This window comes from Magnolia sinica, chromosome 11, assembly GCF_029962835.1.
Source record: "Magnolia sinica isolate HGM2019 chromosome 11, MsV1, whole genome shotgun sequence".
NCBI lineage: Eukaryota > Viridiplantae > Streptophyta > Magnoliopsida > Magnoliales > Magnoliaceae > Magnolia > Magnolia sinica.
The window spans coordinates 5467942-5492683 of NC_080583.1; the positions used below are offsets into that span (position 1 = coordinate 5467942).

Below are 24742 nucleotides of genomic sequence, written 5' to 3' on the forward strand. Positions count from 1 at the left end.
TCTTCCTATCATGGAGATTTTCTGGACATACGCTATCTAAAGCTGGGCCCATCAAATCAACGGTCCAGATCACTGAAAAATACACCCTATTGTACGGACATGCACGTTAGGATGCTATACAAGTACTAATGACTTCTTTATCATTTCCCTCCAATACCAGTTTCCACATTCAAAAAACCACCTTTTATGAGCAGACAGGCGGTTTCTTTCCTCAAACACCAATATTAAAAGCACCCCACCTCCATTCCTCATTCTCTTTTTCACCTAAAGAAACCAAACTCCATCTCTCCACCAAGAGAGAGAGAGAGAGAGAGAGAGAGAGAGAGAGAGCTACCCAACAAAACCAGCCAATTGAAAATACAAAGGCAAGTGATGTTCTCATCTCTCACACGACTCATATACACTACAAAACCCTACTTTCCTTATCTTTATATCTTTCCTTTTTCTTTCTTTCTTCTTTTGTTACACCACACAAAATCTCACTCTCTCATCTTTTCTCGTTTTGGGTTTTCTAGATAATTAAGGAGAGAAAGATGATTCAAGAGCTATTAGGAGGAGGCGTAGGAGGCAGCAGCGGCGAAGAGCGGAAGATCTCCATTAACGGAGGAGTCATCGAAGGTTCTTCTTCCTCTTCATCTTCTTCTTCCGATCACCAGAACTTAAGATGCCCGCGCTGCGATTCTTCCAATACCAAGTTCTGTTACTACAACAACTACAACCTCACTCAGCCACGCCACTTCTGCAAGACCTGCCGGCGGTACTGGACTAAGGGCGGAGCCCTCCGCAACGTCCCCATCGGAGGTGGTTGCCGGAAAAATAAGAACACGACAGTCTCCAACACCAGTGGGAAATCCAATGGCAGCAAAGCAGCTAAGCCCATGTCATCAGAAGCTGGTAAATCGATCTTGGGGAACGGGTTCGATCATGACCACACATCCAATCCCATCTTGTGGCCTCCACCGTCGCATAATTCACACCTGCTGGCCTTATTAAGAGCCACCCAAAACCCTAACCCTAACCCTAATCCTGGTATGGTCAAGGAAGAGAGGGTTATGATTGGTTCCCACATGGGTGGTTCTGAGTCAACCCTAATGACAAGCGCATTAAATGCTCGGAACCTGAGCTTAGATCCTATGACTCAGGTTCCTATTAGTTTATCTAGCTCTTTCTGGAGGAACAATCAACAACACCAACATCAGCAGCAACAACAGCTACAACATCACCCACAACAGCATAGCATGTTATTGGGTGAACTTCCTAACACGGGAGTTCAAGACCTTTATCAAAGGTTCAGATCCACCTCCAATTACTACAACGATCATCCGCAGTCGGTGTTAAGCAATGCTTCTTCTTCTTCCACTTCTTCGATCCTGGAACCGGCTTCCATCGCAGGAGGGCAATTGGGCTACTGGAAATCACCATTTTCATGGTCTGATCTTCCCACTACCAATGGTGCATTTCCTTAAGAACCCTACTATTTCAAGCCAGTTAATGTTCTTGCTGTTGTTTTTCTCCGCGTTGTAGTGTTACCGTGATGTTCTTTTGTGTTTTTTGTGTGTTTTTTTGTGTGTTTAGCTTGAGTATCAAGGACCATGAACAAGGAAATGGAAAAAATGTAGAAATATTGGGGAGTGCTTTTTTTTTTTTCTGGTCTTTTTCACTGATAAACTGATGACCCATGTTGCATCTTGCATGATCATGATTCATAAAACACCATTTAGGTAGTTTTCTTAACTGTCCACAAAAATGTATGTATACACACACACACACACACACCCCTACCAGAGTTTTGTACTGGGTTGAAAGTTGGGCTTGTGAGGTTTCAAGGGATGCTGCCTCAGGTGGATCATTTAGAGATTTTGTGCCTATGACATGTGTGCAAACGTGAATACAGTGCTCCTGTAAGGTGTATGAGCATTAATTCCTCTATCTCTCTCTCTCTCTATATATATATCATTTTTATTTTTTCTTTATTTATCAAGATTTTACTCCAACCTTCTGTGGTACATACAAACATTTAAAGTTGCACTATTGCATTGCTAAAATTAGAAAACAAAGAGTGTATAATATCAATAAGGGTGTGTGTTTGATCAATGGCCATGAGTCCGCCTTGATCCTGACCATTCATTGTGGAGATCCACTGATCACCATGATTATCTATTAATCCAGATCTTTAAACTCATCTTTAACATATTATGAATATTATAAATGATATTTATTTTGTAAAATCGGTTTTCAACGATTCTAATCATAAGGGTTAATGTTGATTAGGATTTCCAACGCATGTTGGAGAATTAAAGATTATAAAAGGGATTAGAGAAAAATCATTTAAAAATCCGCACAATCTGGTAGATCATACCACCCAGCCTCATGACTATCAATTCCCATGAAAATTCAAAAACTTGGAAAAAAATAAAAAATAAAAGGCCAGCCCCCTTGTTTGTGAACACATGCTTCTAGGGTTTCCTTTGGAAGGAGAAATAGATATGGTGGATAGTGGTACATGGAGAGATTCCTCCAGTGTAATGTTATTAGGGATTGGAGAAAGGAAGGACTGAAGCATCTCACTGATGGGGTTTGCCAAAAACAGCAATTTGATTCTGATTCTTTCGCAGCCTTATGTTAGAAGAGGTGGGGTTTGTGTGAGAGAAAGGGTGTGTGGTGGGGTGCATGCACTCCCTTCCTTGAAACTTGCATTTGTATATATATTCCCTTTTACAGTACTGAAACATATATGTGTATGTTTGGTATCGAGAAATATACATGTCATGTGCTCGGATTCCAATGTCGAAATCTATACCTGAGTTGTAATGATAGAGATGGATGGATTGTATGAGAGAGAGAGAGAGAGAGAGAGAGAGTACTGGAATATTGTACAAATAGTACGTATGGATGGGAATTTCCTGGTTAAAAGACTAAGTGTGACTCAGTGTAATGAATCGGAACAGGTCCGAATCATCCGAGTCGACTAGGACGAGTCACTTAGACTCATCCGAGTCTTAAAACCATGCCTAAAACCCTTATTTAGGGCTGTCAATGGGCTGGACTGGCCTGCTAGGTTTCCAGCTTGGGCCGGGACTGACATTTAAGCCCGTTTAATAACCAGGCTGGGTTAGGGTTTTGTTAAGTGGCCCATCCTTTAGGATTTTTTAAGGGCATTTTGTCATATTTTAATGGGGTGCACTTAATGAACGGCCCAGATCTTTCAAAATTTTGGATGGGTGTGCTGGGGCTGGGGCCATGTATAATCATCACAAGCCAGGTTTAGGTTCATTTGTTTTGGCTCGTAATAGGGTTAGACCTAGGTTTTACTTTGTGGGTTGGGTTTGGATAGACCCTGGACAGGCTTGAGTGAAAACTGTGGGGCCCACCAAGATGTCCTTGTGACATCCCTTCATTGGTTTCGACCGCTTATTTCAGCACATGATCTTAGAAATGAAGCAGATCTAAAACTCAAGTAGGCTACGACACAGGACCAAAGGAGGTTCAATCCCGACCGTTAGAGTTTTTAGCTGGTATGGACAGAATAGATATATATGACACAAATATCGCTGTGGGCCCCACTGAACTTTTGGTCACGCGGGTTCTGCGGGAAATTTCTGTCGCATACGTGTAGGATTTTGCTATCCTTTCCCGTGCGGATGCAACTGTGATAAGGTTGGATAGGAATCCTGTACTGCACCGGATGGACCGAGTGAATGACATCTACTCCGTTCATCAGGTGGGCCCATTGATGATATACTCCAGGTCCTAATATCAGCCTCATCCACTACTCAGGTGCACCACACCACAAGGAACTGCGTGGAGGAGATGCCAACCATTGGATCGTGAAAGTGGCCCACCACGGCATATATATTCAATCCAACCTGCTCATGAGGCGAGCCTCACCATTATAAACAGACACTGCAAACTCCTCCAAAACCAAATTGGGGCACACCACATAAACGTAGAGGTTTTGGTTGTGATTTTGGGATTGATTGTCACCCATTTACTGAGGCTATTTTTTAATGTGGGGCCCACCCTGATTTACTTTTTTATATCCACGCCGTCCATCCGATTTGCCAGCTCATTTTAGCCTAAAATCCCAAAATGAAGCAGATCAAAATCTTTGACAGGGGTGATTGAATGACCACCGTTAAAAACTTTCCAGGGCCCACTGTAATGTTTATCTGCCATCCAACCTGTTAATTAGCTCATGCAGATCTGTATGAAGGGAAATACAATTATTATCTTGATCCAAAACTTCTGTGCTCCCAAGATGTTTTTAACGGTGGTCGTTCAATTGCCACTATTTTCTATGTGGTGGTCCACCTGACATTTGCATCTGCTTCATTTATGGGATAATACGAGATGAAAAAACGGATGGACGAAGTAGATATAAAATACATATACATCAGGATGGGCCCTACGGTTAGGTGATACACCGACCAGATCCACCGCGTCATGTAAAAAAGAGAAGGCGCACCTGGACTGGCCTGCTAGGTTCCAGCTTGGCCCACTTTTGTTTTGGATTCTTCTCATTTTCAGTCTCATGTCCTGAGATTAGCTGGGCAAATGGGTGGACGGTGTGGATTTCTAAAAAACATCATGGTGGGGTCCACCTAGCTTCGGTCGACAGGAAATTCATGCTGTCCGGGTCGCAGGCAATCGGCGTCCGTTTTTTGGGACGCGGTTTCGCTGGTGACCACTGACCATAACACCGAGAAGCTAGCTGGGTCAAAGCTACGTGGGTCCCACCATGGTAATTCGTTTTCGCTAGAAGCGGATCGGCTGGTGTACCTCACATCAGCTATATAGCTGCTGTGTTGACGTCGGTAAGTTCCGTGGGTCTGATCATGATCACGAGGTATATATTATTTTCAAACAGTCCATCCATTTGACGAGCTCGTCCGAAGGCTTGAGATGAAAATAAGACAAGTTTAACTATCAAGTGGACCACACGGAAAAAAGTAGCTGGGGATTGAAAGTCTACCATTGAAACCCTTTTTAGGGTTATAAAAGTTTTGGATCAATGTGAAATTTATTTTTCCCTCTTCATTTAGGTCTTTGTGACCTTATAAACATATTAGATGGGAAATAAATGTTATAGTGGGCCCTATGAATTGTTTAATGGTGAAAATCATTATCTCCACTGCTTCGGTCGACAAGAAATTCATGTTGTCCAGGTCGCAGGCAATCGGCGTCCATTTTTTAGGATGCGGTGTCGCTGGTGACCACTGACCATAACACCGAGAAGCTAGCTAGCTCAACGCTACGTGGGTCCCACCATGGTAATGCATTTTCGCTAGAAGCGGATCGGCTGGTGTACCTCACATCAGCTATATAGCTGCTGTGTTGACGTCGGTAAGTTCTGTGGGTCTGATCATGATCATGAGGTATATGTTATATTCAAACCGTCCATCCATTTGATGAGCTCGTCCTAAGGCTTGAAATAAAAATAAGACAAATTTAACTATCAGGTGGACCACACTGGAAAAAGTATCTGGGGATTGAACGTCTACCATTGAAACCCTTCTTAGGATTACAAAAGTTTTAGATCAATGTGAAATTTATTTTTCCCTCTTCATTTAGGTCTTTGTGACCTTATGAATAGATTGGGTGGGAAATAAATGTTCTAGTGGACCCTATGAATTGTTTAACGGTGAAAATCATTATCTCCACTGCTTCAGTCGACAGGAAATTCATGCTGTCCGGGTCGCAGGCAATCGGCGTCTATTTTTTGGGACGCGGTGTCGCTGGTGACCACTGACCATAACACCGAGAAGCTAGCTGGGTCAAAGCTACGTGGGTCCCACCATGGTAATGCATTTTCGCTAGAAGCGAATCGGCTGGTGTACCTCACATCAGCTATATAGCTGTTGTGTTGACGTCGGTAAGTTCTGTGGGTCTGATCATGATCATGATGTATATGTTATATTCAAACCGTCCATCCATTTGACGAGCTCGTCCTAAGGCTTGAGACGAAAATAAGACAAATCTAACTATCAAGTGGACCACATTGATAAAAGTAGTGGGGGATTGAATGTCTACCATTGAAACCCTTTTTAGGGTTACAAAAGTTTTGGATCAATGTGAAAATTATTTTTCCCTCTTCATTTAGGTCTTTGTGACCTTATAAACAAATTGGATGGGAAATAAACGTTATAGTGGGCCCTATGAATTGTTTAACGGTGAAAATCATTATCTCCACTGCCATTTGTTGTGTGGTCCACATGATCTTTGGATATGATTCATTTTTTGATTAATGCTCTAAAATAATTTCTAAAAATAGATGAACAGTGTAGGTATAATAAATACATCACTGTGGGCCTATGTAACTTTGATCTCCTTCGTACAACTCAGAGATCAAGGAGCGTTAGTGCTCGTCCTCGCACAACATGTACGTACAACAGCTATATAGCCGCTTCCCATTTCGTTGGAAGCGGATTGGCTGTTGGACCACACGAGCTATATAGTTGATGCATTGACGTCAGCAAGTTCCATGGGTTTCATAATTAGGTATGTATTATATCCAAACCATCTATCCATTTTGCGAGCTCGTCTAAAGGCTTGAGACGAAAAATATGATAGATCTAGCAATGAAGTGGACCACATTGCAAAAGGCACGGGAGGATTCAACTTCTACCATTGAAACCCTTCTGGGGCTCACAAAAGTTTTGGATAAATATGAAATTTGTTTTTCCTTTTCATCTAGGTCTTTCTAACCTCATGAACAGATGGATAGAAAATAAATGTTATAGTAGGCCCTACGGTGAAAATCATCATCTCTGCTCCTATTTGTGGTGTGGTCCATTTGATATTTAGATATTATTCATTTTTTGAATAGTACTCTAAAATAATCTTGAAAAATGGATGAATGGTGCATATTTAATAAATACATCATTGTAGGGCCATGTAATTTTGATCTCCGTTGAACTGTTCGTACAACTGGGAGTTCGAGGAGTGTCAGCGCTGGAAACGGATTGGCTATTATGGCTGGTGGTCGGTGCTCTGTGGGCCCCACCATGATGTATATGTATATGTTTCATCCATGCCGTCCATCTATTTTTCTAGAGCATTTTATGATATGAGATTAAAAATGAGATATATCACAATCTCAAGTGGACCACATTACAGGAAACATTGTTGAATGAACAGTGACCATTAAAAACTTGTTGGAGGCCATAAAAGTTTTGGATCAAGCTGATCTTTGATTTTTCCCTTCATCTGGGTCTGTATGACCTAATCAACAGATTGGATGTCAAATAAACAGTATAGTGGGCCTTAGGAGGATTTTAATGGTGGATATCCAATCACTATTGTTTTCCTGTGGTGTGGTCCACCTGAGATTTATATCCATTTCCTTTTTGAATAAACTGCTAAAATGATCTATAAAAATGGATGAACGGAATGGATGGAACACATACATCATGTGGGGCCCACAGAGAACCGACCACCAGGGACAGGGCTGGTGAGGGAATAGTCAATAACTGGTGTGTGGTAGACCAGCCAATCCGCTTCCATTTTTGCTATTCATCTATTTTTTCAGCTTATTTTAGGCCATGAGCCAGAAAATAATGAGGCACATTCAAAGCTTATGTGAACCACACTATATGAAATAACGGGGATTGAATATTCACTGTAGAAAACTTCTGTAGGGATACAGAAGTTTTGGATCAGCTTTACATTTGTCTTTTCCCTTCATCCAGGTGCGTGACATTATCAAAATGTTGGATGGCAAATAAAAATTATAGTAAGTCCAGGGAGTTTAATTGTGGACCTTCAATCAAATATATTTTCCTGTGATATGGTCCAATTAAGCTTTGGATCTGTCTCAATTTTGAACTCATGCCTAAAATGAGTTGGAAAAATGGATGGACAGTGTGGATAAAACACATAAATCATGGTGGGCCCGACAGTGCTGGCTGGTGTTGGTACACAGGCCAACTGCCTTCCCTTTTTCTACCTGGGGACACTCCACTAACGCACATCAGTGAAGGTCTACCTCAATCCGGACCATCCATTAAATTGGCAGAGTCTTGGATAGGATTACCATTTGAAACCCAGATTGATTTGCTGTTTAGAGGAGCGAAAACATGGCATACGAATTAGACGGTCCATATGATTTTAGTACCAATAGAGAGAAAGAGGGTTAGAATATTGTTGGCTTTCATTTAATCTTCACTAATCACCCAGATTGCTATGAAAACTCAGGTTTTCATAGCAAAACATCTCCTCCTCAAGAGAAGATTAGGTGCAGTGCTGACTGTCGGGCCCACCTTGATGTATGTATTGTATATCCACTCCATTCATCCGTTTTTTCAGCTCATTTTATTGCAGGTACCTAAAAATAAAGCATAATCCAATTCTCAGGTGGACCACACCACAAGAAACTTTATATGTGCTATAAAAGTTTTGGATCAAGCTGATATATATGTTTTCTCTTCATCCAGATCTGTGTGACCTCATCAACAGGTTGGATGTCAAATAAACAGTATAGTGGGCATTACGGTGGGCCCAAGGAATTTTTCAACGGTGGGAGTTCAATTGCCAATGTTTCCTATGGTGTGGTCTACTTAGGATCTGGATCTGCCTAGTTATTTGGCTCATTACCTAAAATGAGCTGGCAAATTAGATGGACAGCATGGATATACAATACACCTATTAAGGTGGGCCCCATGGTCAAGGCCACATCATCTTGAGTGAGGTCAGGGTGTACCTAGCTATTCACCTAGACTGCTCCTCTCATCTGCAACTAATTATCATCAGTATATTTGAGAAAATATCTATATATAATATATCTACTTTTTAAAAATAAAATATTTTATTTTTAAAATTTATTTTTTTTAGAAAATGCATCCAACAACACGTGCAAACCCATACATGAACCAAGTGCTTCAGGGGCCCACCTATCAAAGTCGTCGATTTGGACACTTGAAAATCAAGTCCACCAAACTATCATATGAGTTACCACGTGAATTTAAAGAAATTTTTTTTTATGATTGTCTATTTATTTTTTGTGGTGGGACCTGCCGCGTTGTTCATGTGCCCTACAACACATGCTTTACATGACAATGGGATGTATAAAAAGTCCGGCATGTGAAGTCATGAAGTAGGTCACAACATAGAAATAATGTATAGCCCTCCAAACTCATGTGGTGGTCCACATAATGGTTGAGTGGTCTTGATTTTTTTAGATGACAAACTTTGATAATATGCCTATCTTCTAGAGAGATTAGCCGCCATACAAAGGATTATGTATCCCACACGTGGTACTTGTAGAATAAGCTTATTTTTACAGAGACTTGTTGATGAACTAGCATCTTTAAAACATGGCTAATGACCTCATCTTTATTGGTTAAATGGCTGAAACACTTGGGAGGGTAGTGGGTTGGTAGAGAAAAGGAATGAGTTCATTGACTTCTTTCCTGTAATAATCTTTAAGAGCACGATGGGAATGTGGGATTAGGTGGTATGAAATTACATTTGATCAAATATAAATTCCATCATGCATTTAAAAGGATTGGATTAATCCGGGTATTATATCTGTTGGTTTCAATAAAAGATACCATACGATTTCTAGTGGATCCCCACACTAATGCATGTGCGTTTTTTTTCTACTAAGATCGAGTTGCATATGCATATAGGTGGCCAACATCAGTTGTGAAATTAGGCCCATTGATTACAATTCCATTGTTCGTTATGTGCAAGTTTCACTTAATATTATGGGTTTTTTTTTTTTTTTTTTATTCTCCAATGGAAGATTTTGATCCCAAACGCGATATTAGATAGACAAAATACCATGTTATTTCCATATATACAATCTTATATAATAATGGTGTTAATTCCACCTAATGCAATTCATTACCATTTAATCCCACATTCGAGTTGACAGCTCCTATTGGAGCCCATTTAAGGCTCCCAAGACTAAAATTTAGGTCCACTAAATCAATGGCCCGGATTAGTCCGAGTGGACCCAACCATCCACTAAATATTTACATTTTTACACACGTGGAAGGATATGAGAGAAATGGAAGCAATGCGACGGATTTCATCCCAGATAGAAGCTGAGTTCTGCTGTTTGGAAAGCCCACTACCAATAGCATTCCATGAATCATCTTCCCTTGAACTGGGCCCAAGAAATTTTGTTTCCAAAAAATTACAAAACCTTCTCTACAATGTGGATTTCCAACCATCCATCAGGTGTGCCCCCAGCCCAAACTGCGTGTGGGGCCCACCATCTAACTCGTTCATCGCATGCGTGCCACTAAGATGAGTGGTCACGCCAGAAATTAGGCTTATCCACATCGTGGGTCAAGCACACGCCCAGGTCGGATGCCATTTTATCATTAAGGTGGGTCCCAAATCCAGGATCCAGGCCCATTATGGCATAAAAGGTGGGGCCAATAACTATATTTCAGGCCGAATAATAAACGGCCCTATTTTGCCTGGGCCAAGTACAGTCCATACAGGGCCCACCGCCAGCCAATGGGCCCATTTCAATGAAAATCCTATTGAGGATTATCTTAAAACTAAGGATATTGGCTAAGTCCCAAAAAGGTATATCTTAGTGAGTGATGTTGCATATGATTTGAAATGGGGTTTTGTCCAATTATGGTTTGGGCCTACTCATCAATGTTCCAAGATGTCATTGAGCTGGGGTTCGATGCCATCGAAAGTTGTTTGATGACATCGAAGTGTTATCGGAAAAATTCAAGAAATTCATGATTTATCGCTGGAATGTTTTGATGTTTAGTTACACGCAATTGAAAACTATTCAATACCATCAAAGTTCCATCGAATGTGTCATTGAATGATTGCGCAGAGTTGCATAACTACAGATTTGTTTCCAATTTCCAATTGTGATTCTCATAAAAACTATATATATGAGTGTAATTGGGATTAGAGTGTATATTAAATCTTTTTAATTCGTTCCTAGAATTTTCAAGAGCTTATAAGGAAAGATTCGAGGTTGTTTGAATCGAGTATTTTCTCTAACTCTTGTAATTTCTTATTTTATGATAATATCTGTTGCTTCGTACCATGATTTTTTCTCATAAGTGTTTCTTTATATTAAAATTCCGACTATGTGATTGGGCTTAGTACTTTGCTTGATTCATCTCCATGTGCCTCTGCAGTACTCCTAAACAGTTGCTTATGATTTGAAATAAGGTTTTGCCCCTCTTATGGTTTGGGCCCACTCATCAGTGTTCCGAGATGAGACATGGCTTGACACGTGGCACTTTATCGACCACACGATGTCACTTCATTACGATAGTGTCTTTTCAGCTATTTTAGGACATAGGATTAAAGACTCCAAAAGATTCTTCAACTTAAGACTCTAATCATGCTGACCAGAGGCTGGCCCACTTAAATCCCGGGCCGCAAATTTAACCCGTGGAACGGATGGATGATGAAACGGGAAGGCATCATCTTGCCTCCGTCGCGACTCAGGATCTTCAGCATGTGTTGCCCCATTGGGGTCCACATGCTGAGATGGTCCCATGATCTAAACCATCCATCTTCTTGTTAATGTCACAAATAAACTGTGGTCACATAATCATGCTCGATGATCCTGACCGTTGATTTTATTTTCAGTTTTCCAATAAACATGGACATGGCCCACGTAAATCAAGAACTGAGGTAATTTTTTAGCCGTTCAGCTAAAATGGCATTACACTTTGAACATCTAGGTGGGGCCCACTTTAGCCCACTACCTTAAGACTCTGGATAAAGTCACTTGCAAGAGACCATCTCTCCCTAAAAGATTAAAAAATAAATTAAAAAAAATAGTAAAAATAAAGATAATTGAACATATATTCATTTTTATAGCTGACAATGAAAATCAATCTCTACCGATTTCTTCGCAAACAGCAAAAAACATCACATCAGTATAGTTTTCCTGAGTTCTACACCAATCCAAACCGTTCATTTTTACTACTCCATATAAACACAAAATCATACACTTACTTTCTCCTCCTCTCAAACACTACAACAATACCAACCTTTTGAAAAATACATCTTTCCTCAGTCAAAAGAGAAAGGATAGATATAAAATGAAAGAAGTGAACAATCACCACCTTCCAACATAAGGACCCAAAACAAGAACCCCCCATCTCATCATCCCTTAAACTTCACCCCATATTCCTTATCCTCCACCCCATTGCTAACATGAGCCATCTTCTTAACCTCCACCTTCTTATATTTGTACCAAGAAGCACAAAGCAAATACACCCCAAAATTCAAAACACTTAAACCAGCCAACAGCCAATAGAAATAATTCAACTTACTTCTATTCAAATTATTTCCAGCCAACCATCCTCCACTTGCTTGATTTACTACTTCTACCACTACTGAGCTCCCATAGTACCCGAAAGCGAAGGAGCACCATGAAATGGCAGTCCCAAGTGACTTCATACCTACCGAGCTCTCGCCGTTGAAGAATTCAAGCAGACCCACGAGCGTAAACAGGTCGGCGACGCCGAAGACTGCGTATTGGAACCCGAGCCAGAAGACGCTTATCGGCAATGGGTCGATGGAGTTGACCATGCCATGATGGACTGCGACTGATTTTCGACGTGTCTCGACGACACCGGCGATCGCCATTGAGATCGCTGATAGGACTAGCCCAATTCCAATGCGTTGGAGGTGACGGATGCCTGTGGGAATGCCGGTGATCTTACGGGCTATTGGGACGAAGATGCGATCATAGAGGGGGATGAGGAGGGCCATGAAGAGGAGAGGGATGACAGGGAGTGATGGGGCCGGAACGCGGAAGCCCAAGAGGTTTGTGTCCATGGTCACACCTTGTTGGACCGTGAATGTCTGTAGCTGGGCCAGGCATGTGTTCATGAATATTGTGCTGAGTATGATTGGAAGCATTCGGAGGAGAATCTTCGTTTCTTCCACTTGGGTCACTGTGCAAATTCTCCATGATCCGCCAATGTGTGGTGACGATACATCCTCAATACTCCTTGATATGGCCGCTCGATCGAGAAACCTTTCAAGGAATGCAATATATAGAAGAAATTGAGAGAGAGAGAGAGAGAGAGAGAGAGAGAGAGAGAGAGAGAGAGAGAGCACTACGTGAAAAGGAAAAAGGAAGATGATTTTTGAGACGGTTGTGGACCGTCTGCAAAATCCCGTCTCTAAAATTTCAGACAGCCCACAGGTATGGCCCACTTAGTCCTATTTTTCATATGGGCCCACTACGAAATTCCCATATCAAATTGCAACCTTTCACATTTTCATCTGTGATGTGATTATTACAAATGGGCCCACTAATTTGAACTGTCCAAATAAGATTCGAGATAAGTCCTGATGTTGCATCTTGATCATTGTATATGGTGAAAATAAATGGAATTATTTCAACGGTTGTAAGTAGAGGTAAGCAATTGCTATTGGAACTCATACCTGAATTGGTTAGTTCTTTGAAGAATTTCAATTTGGATTCCCGTTTCCTTGTCATGCAACTCATGCAGTTCATCTGCAGAGTCCGGTACTGGTAGCCTCCAGTTCCGAGTGGCAGCTACTAATACCTGAGCATGATAAATAACTCCTTTAATAATAAATCAACGGTGCAGATCTTCTTAAATCATCATTATTTTGGTCAATTCTCCTATAGAAGCACATTAAATGCAGTACACCATCATTTACCCTATACCATAGGTATAGTAGTAAATGGTCAGGGCGGGCCTTGACAGGCCCGGCCCACCAGAATAGGGCCAAACCAACACAGGCCAAGAAAATTGAAAGCCGGGGTTTCCTCACCTACCCCTAGGTTTGTCAATGGACCAGATCCGGGCTGGGCCGGTCTGTCCAAGAGAGGACCACCGCATCTTAAATCCTTGATGATTATGGACGGCCCTGAGAGAGTTTTGGGCGTGAGTCCCAGCCCAGCCGCTCCTTTTTGCAAGATCTTGGCTGGCCCATCATGCATGATATATGACGAAAATGCCCTTGAAACGGCTAAGATGATGGGTCTAGGACGGATTGAGCCCGGCCCGTTGATAAACAGGCTTAAATTTAGGTTTGGGCCTAATGTTACACCTCAAGCCCGACTAAAGTGGGCCAGACCCAAAATCTCGTTGGGCCATCCCGACCCATTGACAGCCCTAGTCTAGACCCCAGCCTGCCACCCCTGATAGGGGCTAGCCATGGATGTGGCCCACACCTGTAGAACCCGAAGGATGGACCCGCCTCCCGGGACGTTGTTCCGATAAGTAGACCTGCCCATGAAGATGAACACGATGGCGAAGAAGACCGCGACGGTGCACACACCAAACCCCCAGTCCCACCCCTGGTTAGAGCTGATCCAGACCACGAACGTCACCCCGACCGACGCTCCGATGGTCAGGCTAAAGAGGAACCAATTGAAGAAACTTGAGAGGTGGGCCGCTTCCATTGGGTCCCTCTCATCGAACTGGTCTGCCCCGAGCGACGGTAGTGCCGCCTTGACCCCGCTCGTTCCCAGCGCCACGAGGTACAATCCAGAGTACAGGATTGCAGATTGGCCCGCCTTCGCGGGCTCACATTGGCCGTTGCTGAGTAGCGCCACGCCTTTGCATGGAGTGGGCCGAAAGATATCGAAGTGGGCTTGGACAGTTAAAAGAGCATATCCCTGGAGAAAAAATGGCCCAATATAAAGTCAGGTAAATTGTGTTTAAATGTATTAGAAGCTGATGTGTAGCACTGTAATGGGCCAGGCTGAGTTCTGTAGAAGTTGGGCCTGCATAGTAAATCCTAGGCCCGTGTCCAGCCACCCACTTTGTGTAAATCTTGATCGTTCATCAGGTGTGCCCCATCATGCATAACATATGGCCAATTTGCCCTTGGAACTCCCAGTGGGCCAGTCTTTATATGGGCTTATGAGATCTTAGATACAGCCCAAGAACGGGCCCATCGAGTCTCATGGGTCATTGACAGCCCGACACATGCCCGTTGGTGCAATGGCCCAAAAATTAGGCTAGTTGATTCAGGTGGGGCAGTAGAGTTGTACACGAGTTGAACCGAGTTGAGCTTAGCATAGCTTGATTCGGCTCGGCTAGTAGCTAACCCCAAATCTCGAGCTTGGCTGGGCTCGGTCCTCAAGCTTGCCTGGCCAGTTCAGCACGGTTCGGTCAATAGCTCGGGCCAGTTCAAGCCAAGTTCAAGCCCGGTGTGAAACATAGAGTGCATCTTCAAATTTTCACATATTGCAAAATGGTAACAACAATTTACAATTATTTTATCAAACACTCGGCAGGCAGGCAGGCAGCAACAAAATCAAGATATAAGGGTAGTTTTATAATGTAAAGTTTTTATTTTTTGTAATGATTTGTTTTGTATCCATTCCTTCCTCGCCACCAGCCAATTCCGTAGAGAATGCATGCACTTAAAACAACACTTTATTGAGTTATTTCATCAAACACTTGGGTAGCAATGTCAATATCAAAATAATTAAGTCACCGATCTGATTCGATCTGAGTCAATTCAAGTCGAGGTTCGATCCAAGTTAAGTCGAGCTCAAGCAAGCTTAAACTCGGCTCGAAATTTTTTCGAGTTCCAAAAATCAGCCCAACTCAGTTCAAATTCAATTTAGAACAAGGGCAAGTCGGGCTTTTCCGAGCCGAGTCAAGCGAGCTAACTCAACTCCTGTACAGCTCTAGGCCACAATGTTAGAAACAGGTGGATGGCCAATTTTTCTATCCAATCAGTTGTTGCGTAGAGCGTGGTCCACTGTCTTGATCTTTGGGCCATCGAAGTAGGACCCACCTGATAGACGGTTTGAGTCTTGCAACTTTTTGCCACATCAGCACTTGTAGTGGCCTGTAGAGGCTCTGCCTTACGTATTTAAGAACTACTCTAAGCATAATTGAAATGATCCACCGTTAATATAATGGGCCCCACCCTGGGTGGCCCATGCAACGAAAAATCCCCGAATGGAAGATACCAGTTATCGAATATGCCTTTTCGTTGAATCTGAACCGTTGATGTATTTTCCACCTTAATCAGGTTGAGATACCTTTTTAAGGGCTAGGATTTTTTTTTATTTGGATCCATGGACATCCAAAATGGATAGCATGTACGCGCAACCACATGTGCCAGCATGGCAGACAGCTACAATGTCCTAGCCGTCTACTAGGTGGGCCCCATCTTGAGGATACAGTTGTTTGATACTCTGGCTGCGTATCAAGCCTCATCAGCGGCTACTTAGATATGGTATGCATGGCATATATGAACTTAAAATTAAACCGTCTAAATTATGGAACCCACTTTGGCTAATTTACAGTCCAAAAATCAGATTGATTGAACAATCCTGACCTTCGATTCTTGGACACTTGCTTGTTGAAAAAAGACCATTGGATGTTTTTCATTTTTAACCGTCCAATCAATGTCCACCAATCTGATAGTCCAATAATCAAATAACGATTTTTGGTTCATGATATATCTAAACTGGTACCTATAATTTGGACGATTTAACATGAATTAATAGTATGCCAACATATTCAATTTCTAAGTAATGTTTGAGTGCCTGCGTATCATTCATCACACTCTGCCAGAGTATCAAAGTTTTATCAATAAAATATTAATAATTTAGTACTGACTATTAAAGCACTAACTTATTATAATAATCCATGGGGAGAAATATTCCACTGCCCTAAGTTATAGTGCTCCTAGATGCATCAGATACTTGGACAGTCAAATTTGATTGATCCAAGCCGTCCATCAAGTAACACAAATGTTTCATAGTCTACCAGGAAAAAATCCCATCCATCGGATGATGATTCCCAAGAAATAGTTGGCTCAGATTGTTGATTGGGTCAATTTCGTACACACACAATCTTAACCGCTCATTTCTTTGCAATGAATTATACGGCTAGAATGATCTAATTGGTGTGATTTTTTGCATCCCTGCCCGTCAATGCGTACTTGACCTTATGAAAGGTCCAGATCGATCGATCAGACCATGTAAGTATCCCTATGCAACTATAAGCACTACAACTTACAGTGCTTTGAAAGCACCATGTCATTTCTTATCTATTAGAAAGAAACAAACAGAACAAAATCATGGAAGGCACGATACATGAAATGCTGAGATCATGTGTTAGATTCCAACAAACCTACCAAAAAATAAAGGTATAACTCCAAGTGGACCGTTTAATACATGATTGAAATGTCTATTAATGGTTAACGGCTTGTAGACTTTAGGGCAGTATTTTAATTAGTTCTACTTTGTAATTATTTAATGGTTGGGATTTGTTTATTCCTCAGTCAACCACAGGTATTTTAGTCATTTTTTTGAGAAATCAAGGAGAATATGGGAAGCATTGATCACATGATAACATGATGGGAATGATGGCATATGTTCCAATCACATGGTAATTATATAAGTTTGAGCTTTGTGGGGCCCACCTTGATCTCAAAATCCATCATGATCTGACCATTCATTAGGTTGGCCCACCAAGATGAAGGGACACATCAAAACTCAGGTGGGCCACACCATGTGGATATATAAGTTCTAGGCGTTTTCATGCAATATTGTTCCTTGTGGGGTCAGGATGATTGTTGAGATGTACCGTGAACATGAGAGGCATGATGTATAGTTTTGATTCCATGTACACATCACAGGTGGGCCCCACACAGCTCGAATGCATGGTAGTTACAATATCAGTTCACATGCATGCTATCATTGGATGTAGACATGTCATGATGTGATTCATGTGTCCATACATTGAATGAGAATGCAATGTGAAGAGGTTATCATAGCCGTTGTTGTCGATTTTTTGACAGGTTTTTTAAATAAGAGAACCTATCACCTACAGGCGCCTGCACCACTCCTTATGATACAGGGCTTTTTTATCTTGTCATCCAATGAGAGTACCACAAAGATGGATGGGTTTAGCTAGTGATCCCAACATCAGCCAGCTAGTGTCAAAGTTATATGAAACCCACAATGATATATGTGTTTTATCCACAGCGTCCATCCATTTTGACAGCTGATTTTAAGGCATGAGCTCAAAAATGAGTCAAATCTAAGTCTCAGGTGGACCACAACATTAGAAAATAATGTTTATTGAATGACTACCATTAAAAACTTCTTATGGCCCACTAATGTTTTTTTTCCCATCCAACGTGTTGTTAAGTTCATACAGACGTGGATGAAATGAAAGCACAAACATTAGCTTGATCCAAAACTTCTGTGCCCCCGAACGGTTTTCAACGACAAGCCTTTAATCTCCACTTTTTCCTATGGTGTGGTCCACTTAGGATTTGTATTTGCCTAATTTTTTGCCTCGTGATCTAAAATGAGCTGAAAAATGGATGAACAAGATGGAAAAAACACATACATTATAGTGGGGCCGAAGAGCTTTGACACCAGTAGTTGACTAGTGTTAGGATCATTAGCCAAACCACGCCCCACAAGGAGCCAAACGGCCCTACCACCTCAAAAATCATTTGAGCCAAGTGGTGAATGGGGGTACCTATATTTAGGTATCCAGTCAGTTCAAGACGAGTCTGAGTCAGGTTCAAGTCAGGGATCGAGTCAAGTCGGTTTAGTTCGGACTCAGCTCAAATTTTTTCAGCTTGGTTGGACCCAAATCTAATTTTGAACCAAGTTAAGTCTAGTTTTTTCGAGTCGAGCAAGTTAGTTAATCTAGCTGACTCGGTTCATGCCCATCTCTAGACAAAACTCATTCCACCTCATTCTCATTCTAGGGAACATCCAAACGCCCCGACAGCGATAACAATGAATCAAATGTGTAAAAACTCACCATGAGTTCGACGCATCCGAAGAGGACACATGTCTTGAATCTGGACAGATATGTGTCTGAGATGAACCCTCCAAACAGTGCCAATAGAAATGATGTGCCCATGAAGTTTGTGAGTGTGGTGGCTGACTTAGTCAGGCCAAAGTTCATATAACCATTGAAGTAAGTCACAAGGCTCACTGCATTTGATACGAATGCCATATTCTCAAGTCCTTCCATAGCTGCATGGACCAAAGCAACACAAACCAACATCAGATAATTTACAAAACATCACCCCATGTGGCCCACATAAAGAGATGGTAGGATAATCAGAACAGTTTATTCTCTTCATCCATGCAATACGGTTTTTGGACCATGTCCCATCCATAGTGCCTCCCATTAGATGGACGGTCCAGATCCATTAACCATCTCTACATGTGGGCCCCACATTGTTGGTGGGACACTAATTTGATAATGAGGTAGGAGAAATGATGACCATAGACAAAAAAAGCAGCTCTGGTTCCTCCAAGCTTTCTTTGCTGTAGAGAGTGGGATTTTCCATCCTGGAAGATGCCCTGAACACATGAAAACATGGAGTTAGCTTTGGAGGGTAAATTTGGAATAAAAGAGAAGGCCCCAAATTTTGAGAGGACCATACCATTTTTCTCAACTTCTTCTATGGAAAGAAGAACTTAGCAATGGGATGCTTCTCTGGATTGAGACTTGCATTCTTTCTTATCAAATGCACTAAGTTTATATAGACTGAAAATGGTATCTTCCATCCTACCAACTTATGGAAAACAACAAAAAAACGCTGGAGGAGCGATAGATTCATGTGATAGTTCACCACCATTTTGAAAATGGTGGTGATGCGTCCCCTCAAAACTGGAATTGATGTAGCGTTATCTAGACCATCCAAATTGTAGGAAATATCGTGGATCAAGAAATAGTAACCATCCTTATCAAATGATGGTTAGAAACAAAGTATCAACTGGCTCAATTGCAAAGGGGAAAATCAGATGTTTGCTATCATCTTCTCAGTGTAATTTTTTTTTCTTTGCTATCCTCCATCTATGATATTTGAGGATTTGGACGGTCTAGATTGACTTAAAATTATGGTATATGTATAGTTGAAGGGTCGCCACCATTTAAGAGCTTAACCAAGGGTTCGAAATGCATTATGCGTGTAGCTTTGCATCTGATTACAGCATTGCATTGAAAATGTGGTGTTGATAATCGTATATGCATCACATAAGTGTCATCCTGTCATATGTATGGAACATCCGATCCATGCGTCCGATGGTACTTCGAAAATAAATATGGTCCATTCATTGGGACCCAGAACACGTGTATGATGGATATGGACCATTGCAAATCTTTTCCAAAACCATCTGATATATGATTTTGCACGTGCTTCTCACCTGATGATTCAATCAGTCTGATTTATGGACCTTGTCATCTTCACCGTGGCTTCCACAGGATGGACGGCTTGGATGTCCCACAAAAGTGACAGATCGACTTCTTACAGGGGCTCTAAAGTACATTGATGCTCTCTCTCTGGCTACCTACATGAGAAGGTTGACTTTAATAAAACAAGGTGAAACATCATTTCAATGGAGTGTGGCCCCTTTAGCATACGGTGGGATGCATGTACACGCGCTTGAGCTGCGTGTAGATGTGCATGTGGGCTTACCAATAACTGCCAAACCTTCGGAAAACTGTCTTGCCTTCTCAACGGGCCCATCATGTTGGGGTTGTAATTGGGTCAGGGATAGGTTCGATCAAGATCGACTTAGATCTTACTTTTATTGATCGGATCCCAAATTCTGGACCTGGATCCACCCTGATGGACCCGAGGTGTGGGTTAAGACCTAAGTCTGAGTTGAACCTATTCTACTGGTCGAATAATCCATTTGTGGTCATTTGATTTTAATCAAAGTTCGATCCTTGATAAGCTATTTGGGTTATGTTTAGAAGACACAAGTTATTTGGTTGTAGCTGTTCTAAGCTAGATATTTTAATGTTGTTTGTCAAATACCTTAAAATAAGGACTTTTTAGCATTTATGTGGCATGTACATGTACACATTCAACTTAGCACATGTGATATTGTGTATAGTGCTTAAAATAATATAACCTCACATATGACTTACACGAGGTGCTTGACGATGTATGATAGTACATACGGCACACGCATACTACATTTGACAATTTATCATGGCACAACTTAACATATGGCATATGTAGAATATGTAGCACATGAAAGGTAGTTGAAAGTTATGTGGCACATTTATAGGGCTTGAAGATATGCGATGACACTTGTGGCACATGTATGCCACACCTGAATAGTCTAACCTATAAGCAATCTAAGATTTTAGAGACAAAATATCATCCCTGCTAAAGAAAGTTGTTTTCACTTTTTTGAGTTCCATGAAATAAAAAATAAAAAATAGAACGTCTAATGTGGACGACTAGAATTAAATTTTGCTTCTAACCAAACAGCCCCAAATGCAAGTAAATTGGATCTTGGTCCCTTCCCGTGGCTCAATGGTAAATAGAGTACGCTTCAATACTAAGATCATGGTCATGGGTTTGAGCGGTAGCTTAGGGAAGGGTGCAAAACAATGTGAAGAAGATTACCTTCTCAAATAAGCAAAACATTTGTTTAGAATTTCAACGAAATAGCGATACTCTTAGTTATCCAAAATAGTAAAACTCTTCTAAAACTTAATTTGCCAAAAATAAAAAGAAGATACGATGAAAATTCTAAAACTACGAAAATAAGAAGATACAATAAAAATGAAAAAAAATTAAAATAGCATTTTTTTTTTCTAAAATCACAATTTTGAACTAAAAATGTGCATGTTCTTGTGAAACAGTCGTCCTTGGTCCACTATGTTGATCGAGCTGACCCCAAAAGCATTGTTACATAAAGATTAATAGGTCATGCATTTCGTGACGATACTCGAATAAAAAATTACAACTGATTTATGGTCCACACATCAAATGACAATTTCTCCTTATCCTAAATAAAATTCTTCAAACCAAATGCACCTAGGGGCCAATTATTTCATGCCCTACGTAGGATTGGACCCGGTCCTAACGAACTACTTTTACTTTCGTTTGAACTTCTTTTGGTTCAATAGTGCTAAGAATGTATCGGTAGCCCACTCTACATCAAGTGCCTATGTGGTGTGTTTGTGTGTGTAAATCCCACGATCCATAAACATGAGTATAAGACAGACTCAGTTGGACCATATCCAACAGTTCACTAGGACAATCCACCCTTGTTATTCAAAGCTCCTTGGGAATGAGACTTGATTGCAAGGTAATGGAGGGTGCAAAGATTTGCTAAGTCTAAGCCTAATATTACCATCTACACAAGAGTATAAATTAATATGAAACATGTGTGTAAGATACGGCTACAACTTGGCTTAGGTCAACCCAAACCTGATTGAACCAACCCAATTTCTGATCAAGTTGTCAAGGTCTTCAGGTTGGATTTAAGTTGGAAAATGCCAACCTGATTCAAAAACCCTTTTCTTAAAGGCGAGAAAAACACACACAACTAGGGGTGCACACGAGTTTGTTCGGTCCGATTTTGGAGTGAACCGGAACCGAACCGTTACTAACGGTACTAGGAGAATCGAAACCGAAACCAGACCACTAACACCTCAGAACCGAACGGGAACCGGACCATTAAAACCAATTCGGTTCCTGATCGGTTCCACAATTCTAGGCTAGAGAGAGAGAGAGAGAGAGAGAGAGAGAGAGAGAGGTGGTGGGCGGTGGGCAGAAGGAGGTTGTCCAATAGGTGAGAGAGAGAGAGAGAGAGAGAGAGAGAGAGAGAGAGGAACGAGTGGGGATTGGGGGCAGTGGTAGCAGGGGCGGTGTGAAAAGTGAAGTGAAGTGAATGAACTTAGAAGTTTTTTTTTTTAATATATGGTTCAGTTCCTGGTTCGATTCTAGGTTCGGTTCCACAATTCAGATCCACGGTTCAGTTCTACAGATCAGTTCATGATTCGATTCAATTCTACATACCCTCAAACAAAGAACCAAACCAAACTAAATTGGTTCTTTGATTTTTGGAACCGGAATCGAAACTAGTGCACTTTGGAACCAGACCAAACATTACAGTTTGGTCGGTTCTGGTCCGATTCCACAGTTCTACCGGTTCCATGTGCACCTCTACACACTATCACCCCACGTACGCATGGGTACTCGAACCCTTGACCTCGTATATAAGACACATAGGGTCTAACACTGAGCTAAGAGGAGACCTCGAATCGAAAAACGCGTTGGACTTAGGCTGAGCAAATTGGGTTTGAGTTAGGATGGGTTGGAATATTCACATGTATTTGGGTCAGGTTGGATGAGTACAAAGGAATTCAAGTTGGATTCAGGGTAAGCACCTTGTGTTAGAATTTGGGTCAATTGAGTCAAGCTGCGGATTGGGTCAAGTTACAAGTCAATCCTCTTGAGGTTGGATTGGCTTTGGGTTGGGATTGTATTGATCTTCAATCCCACCCAATCCACCTGAGTAAACAGACGATCAAAATACTTTCATCGATGATCCATTTGTTTTGTACCATTTGGCCCACCTAACGTATGAAGTGGCATGATTTTCTAGGCCAAAGACCTAAAAATTGTAGTCCACCTAATGGAAAGCTCAGATGATCATGCACGTGTTCCATATTAGCAAGTATGCTTGTGTGTAAATACGCAGGACTCCTACCCGCTTTTGGAATTACCAAGATTAACAACAAGTAAATATGAATGATCCAACATACAACATATAAACTAATGGAAAGTAATTTATACTCTGGCAGAGCATGTTTGTTGATACTCTGGCAAAGCACTCAGGAATTATATAAGTGATGTGTATTAACTCAATTAAAACAGGATAAAAACCGACTGTTTCTGAGTTAGTGTCACAAAATCAGTTTATTGAACAATCCTAACCTCTGACCTACAAACACTCGTCTGTACAAATGGGATTGAAATAGGGAAAAGCACCAGAAATAGGGAAAAGCACCAGAGAAGTGAAGAGGAAGATCACTTTGTTTCTTAGGTAATTAAAACATTAAATTCATAAGATAGTTTTTTGAATTCACAAGGAAAAAAAACAGGGAGAAAATTTAAATATTTTTATTGAATAATTATCTAATGTGTATGTTTTATCGATTGCACAACTAATAAAAAAAATCTTAATTTAAAATTATCTAAAATAGAAAATTTCTAATTCTAATAAAAGTGATAATTCAATTAGAATAGAACATACCCAAAATAGTAAATTTTGCCAAAAAAAAAAAAAATCCTAAATTAACTTTATCAAAGGATTCCTGGTATAATTATATTCCATCTTTAAAAAATCAAAAATTTAAAACTCTAAAAACAAGAAAATAAGATAAAAATTGAAATTATTAAAAATAGTAAATCTTTTCTAAAATTCTGATTTTGAACTAGAAGTGTGCATTTCTTTGCAAAACGGACAGATGCGACCTACTATTCGGTTGACCCCAGATGGTCCGCTACATAAAGAGCAATAGGTCATAAAACTCTATCTGAAATGAATCTCTTCGAACCAAACGTGTTTGGGGCCCAGTTACGTCATGCCCTTATATAGGACTGAGCATGGATCTGACGGGCTACTTTCGCTTCCGTTTTGCCTTTGTTTTTTTTTTTTTTTTTTGTCCAGCCATGCAAGAAATGTATTTGTATCCCGTCCTATATCAATCCCCTCTAATTGGAAAAAATGTGTCCTAAGTTATTCAATGGACTTAGCTCATGAAACTCATATAGGTCTGCCACGTTAAAAGTCCATGAGATTTCCATACTCTCGGGAAGATCAATAACATAGACGTTCTCATTAATTTTCTTATTCCTCAACTTATTATACATCCCGGTTGAATTTCTTTCCTCACACAGGTGAACTAACATGTTATCACCCGCTTCAAACACCTAGTACCGATGTTTATTAGTATCTTCCTTATATTTGGCATTAAACTTCTATAACTTCTTTTAGACATCGACA

At 40.9% G+C, this 24742-nt stretch overlaps 2 protein-coding genes across 2 annotated transcripts; one reads left to right on the forward strand and one right to left on the reverse strand.

The window, feature by feature from the left end:
- The first annotated feature begins 247 nt into the window (after positions 1-247).
- Positions 248-1644, forward strand: LOC131218641 (dof zinc finger protein DOF2.4-like). The gene is made up of 2 exons (XM_058213303.1): positions 248-365; positions 516-1644. Exon 2 carries the CDS (start codon positions 534-536, stop codon positions 1464-1466), a length of 933 nt encoding a protein of 310 aa, XP_058069286.1. The 5' UTR covers positions 248-365; positions 516-533; the 3' UTR covers positions 1467-1644.
- A 10455-nt stretch (positions 1645-12099) lies between these two features.
- On the reverse strand, positions 12100-18952 carry LOC131219126 (protein NRT1/ PTR FAMILY 4.5-like). Its single transcript, XM_058214126.1, has 4 exons — positions 18735-18952; positions 14153-14599; positions 13393-13517; positions 12100-12979 (listed from the first exon to the last, which is right to left on the reverse strand). The coding sequence occupies exons 1-4, from the start codon at positions 18948-18950 to the stop codon at positions 12100-12102; spliced, it is 1668 nt and encodes a 555-aa protein (XP_058070109.1). The 5' UTR covers positions 18951-18952.
- Positions 18953-24742: the final 5790 nt, after the last annotated feature.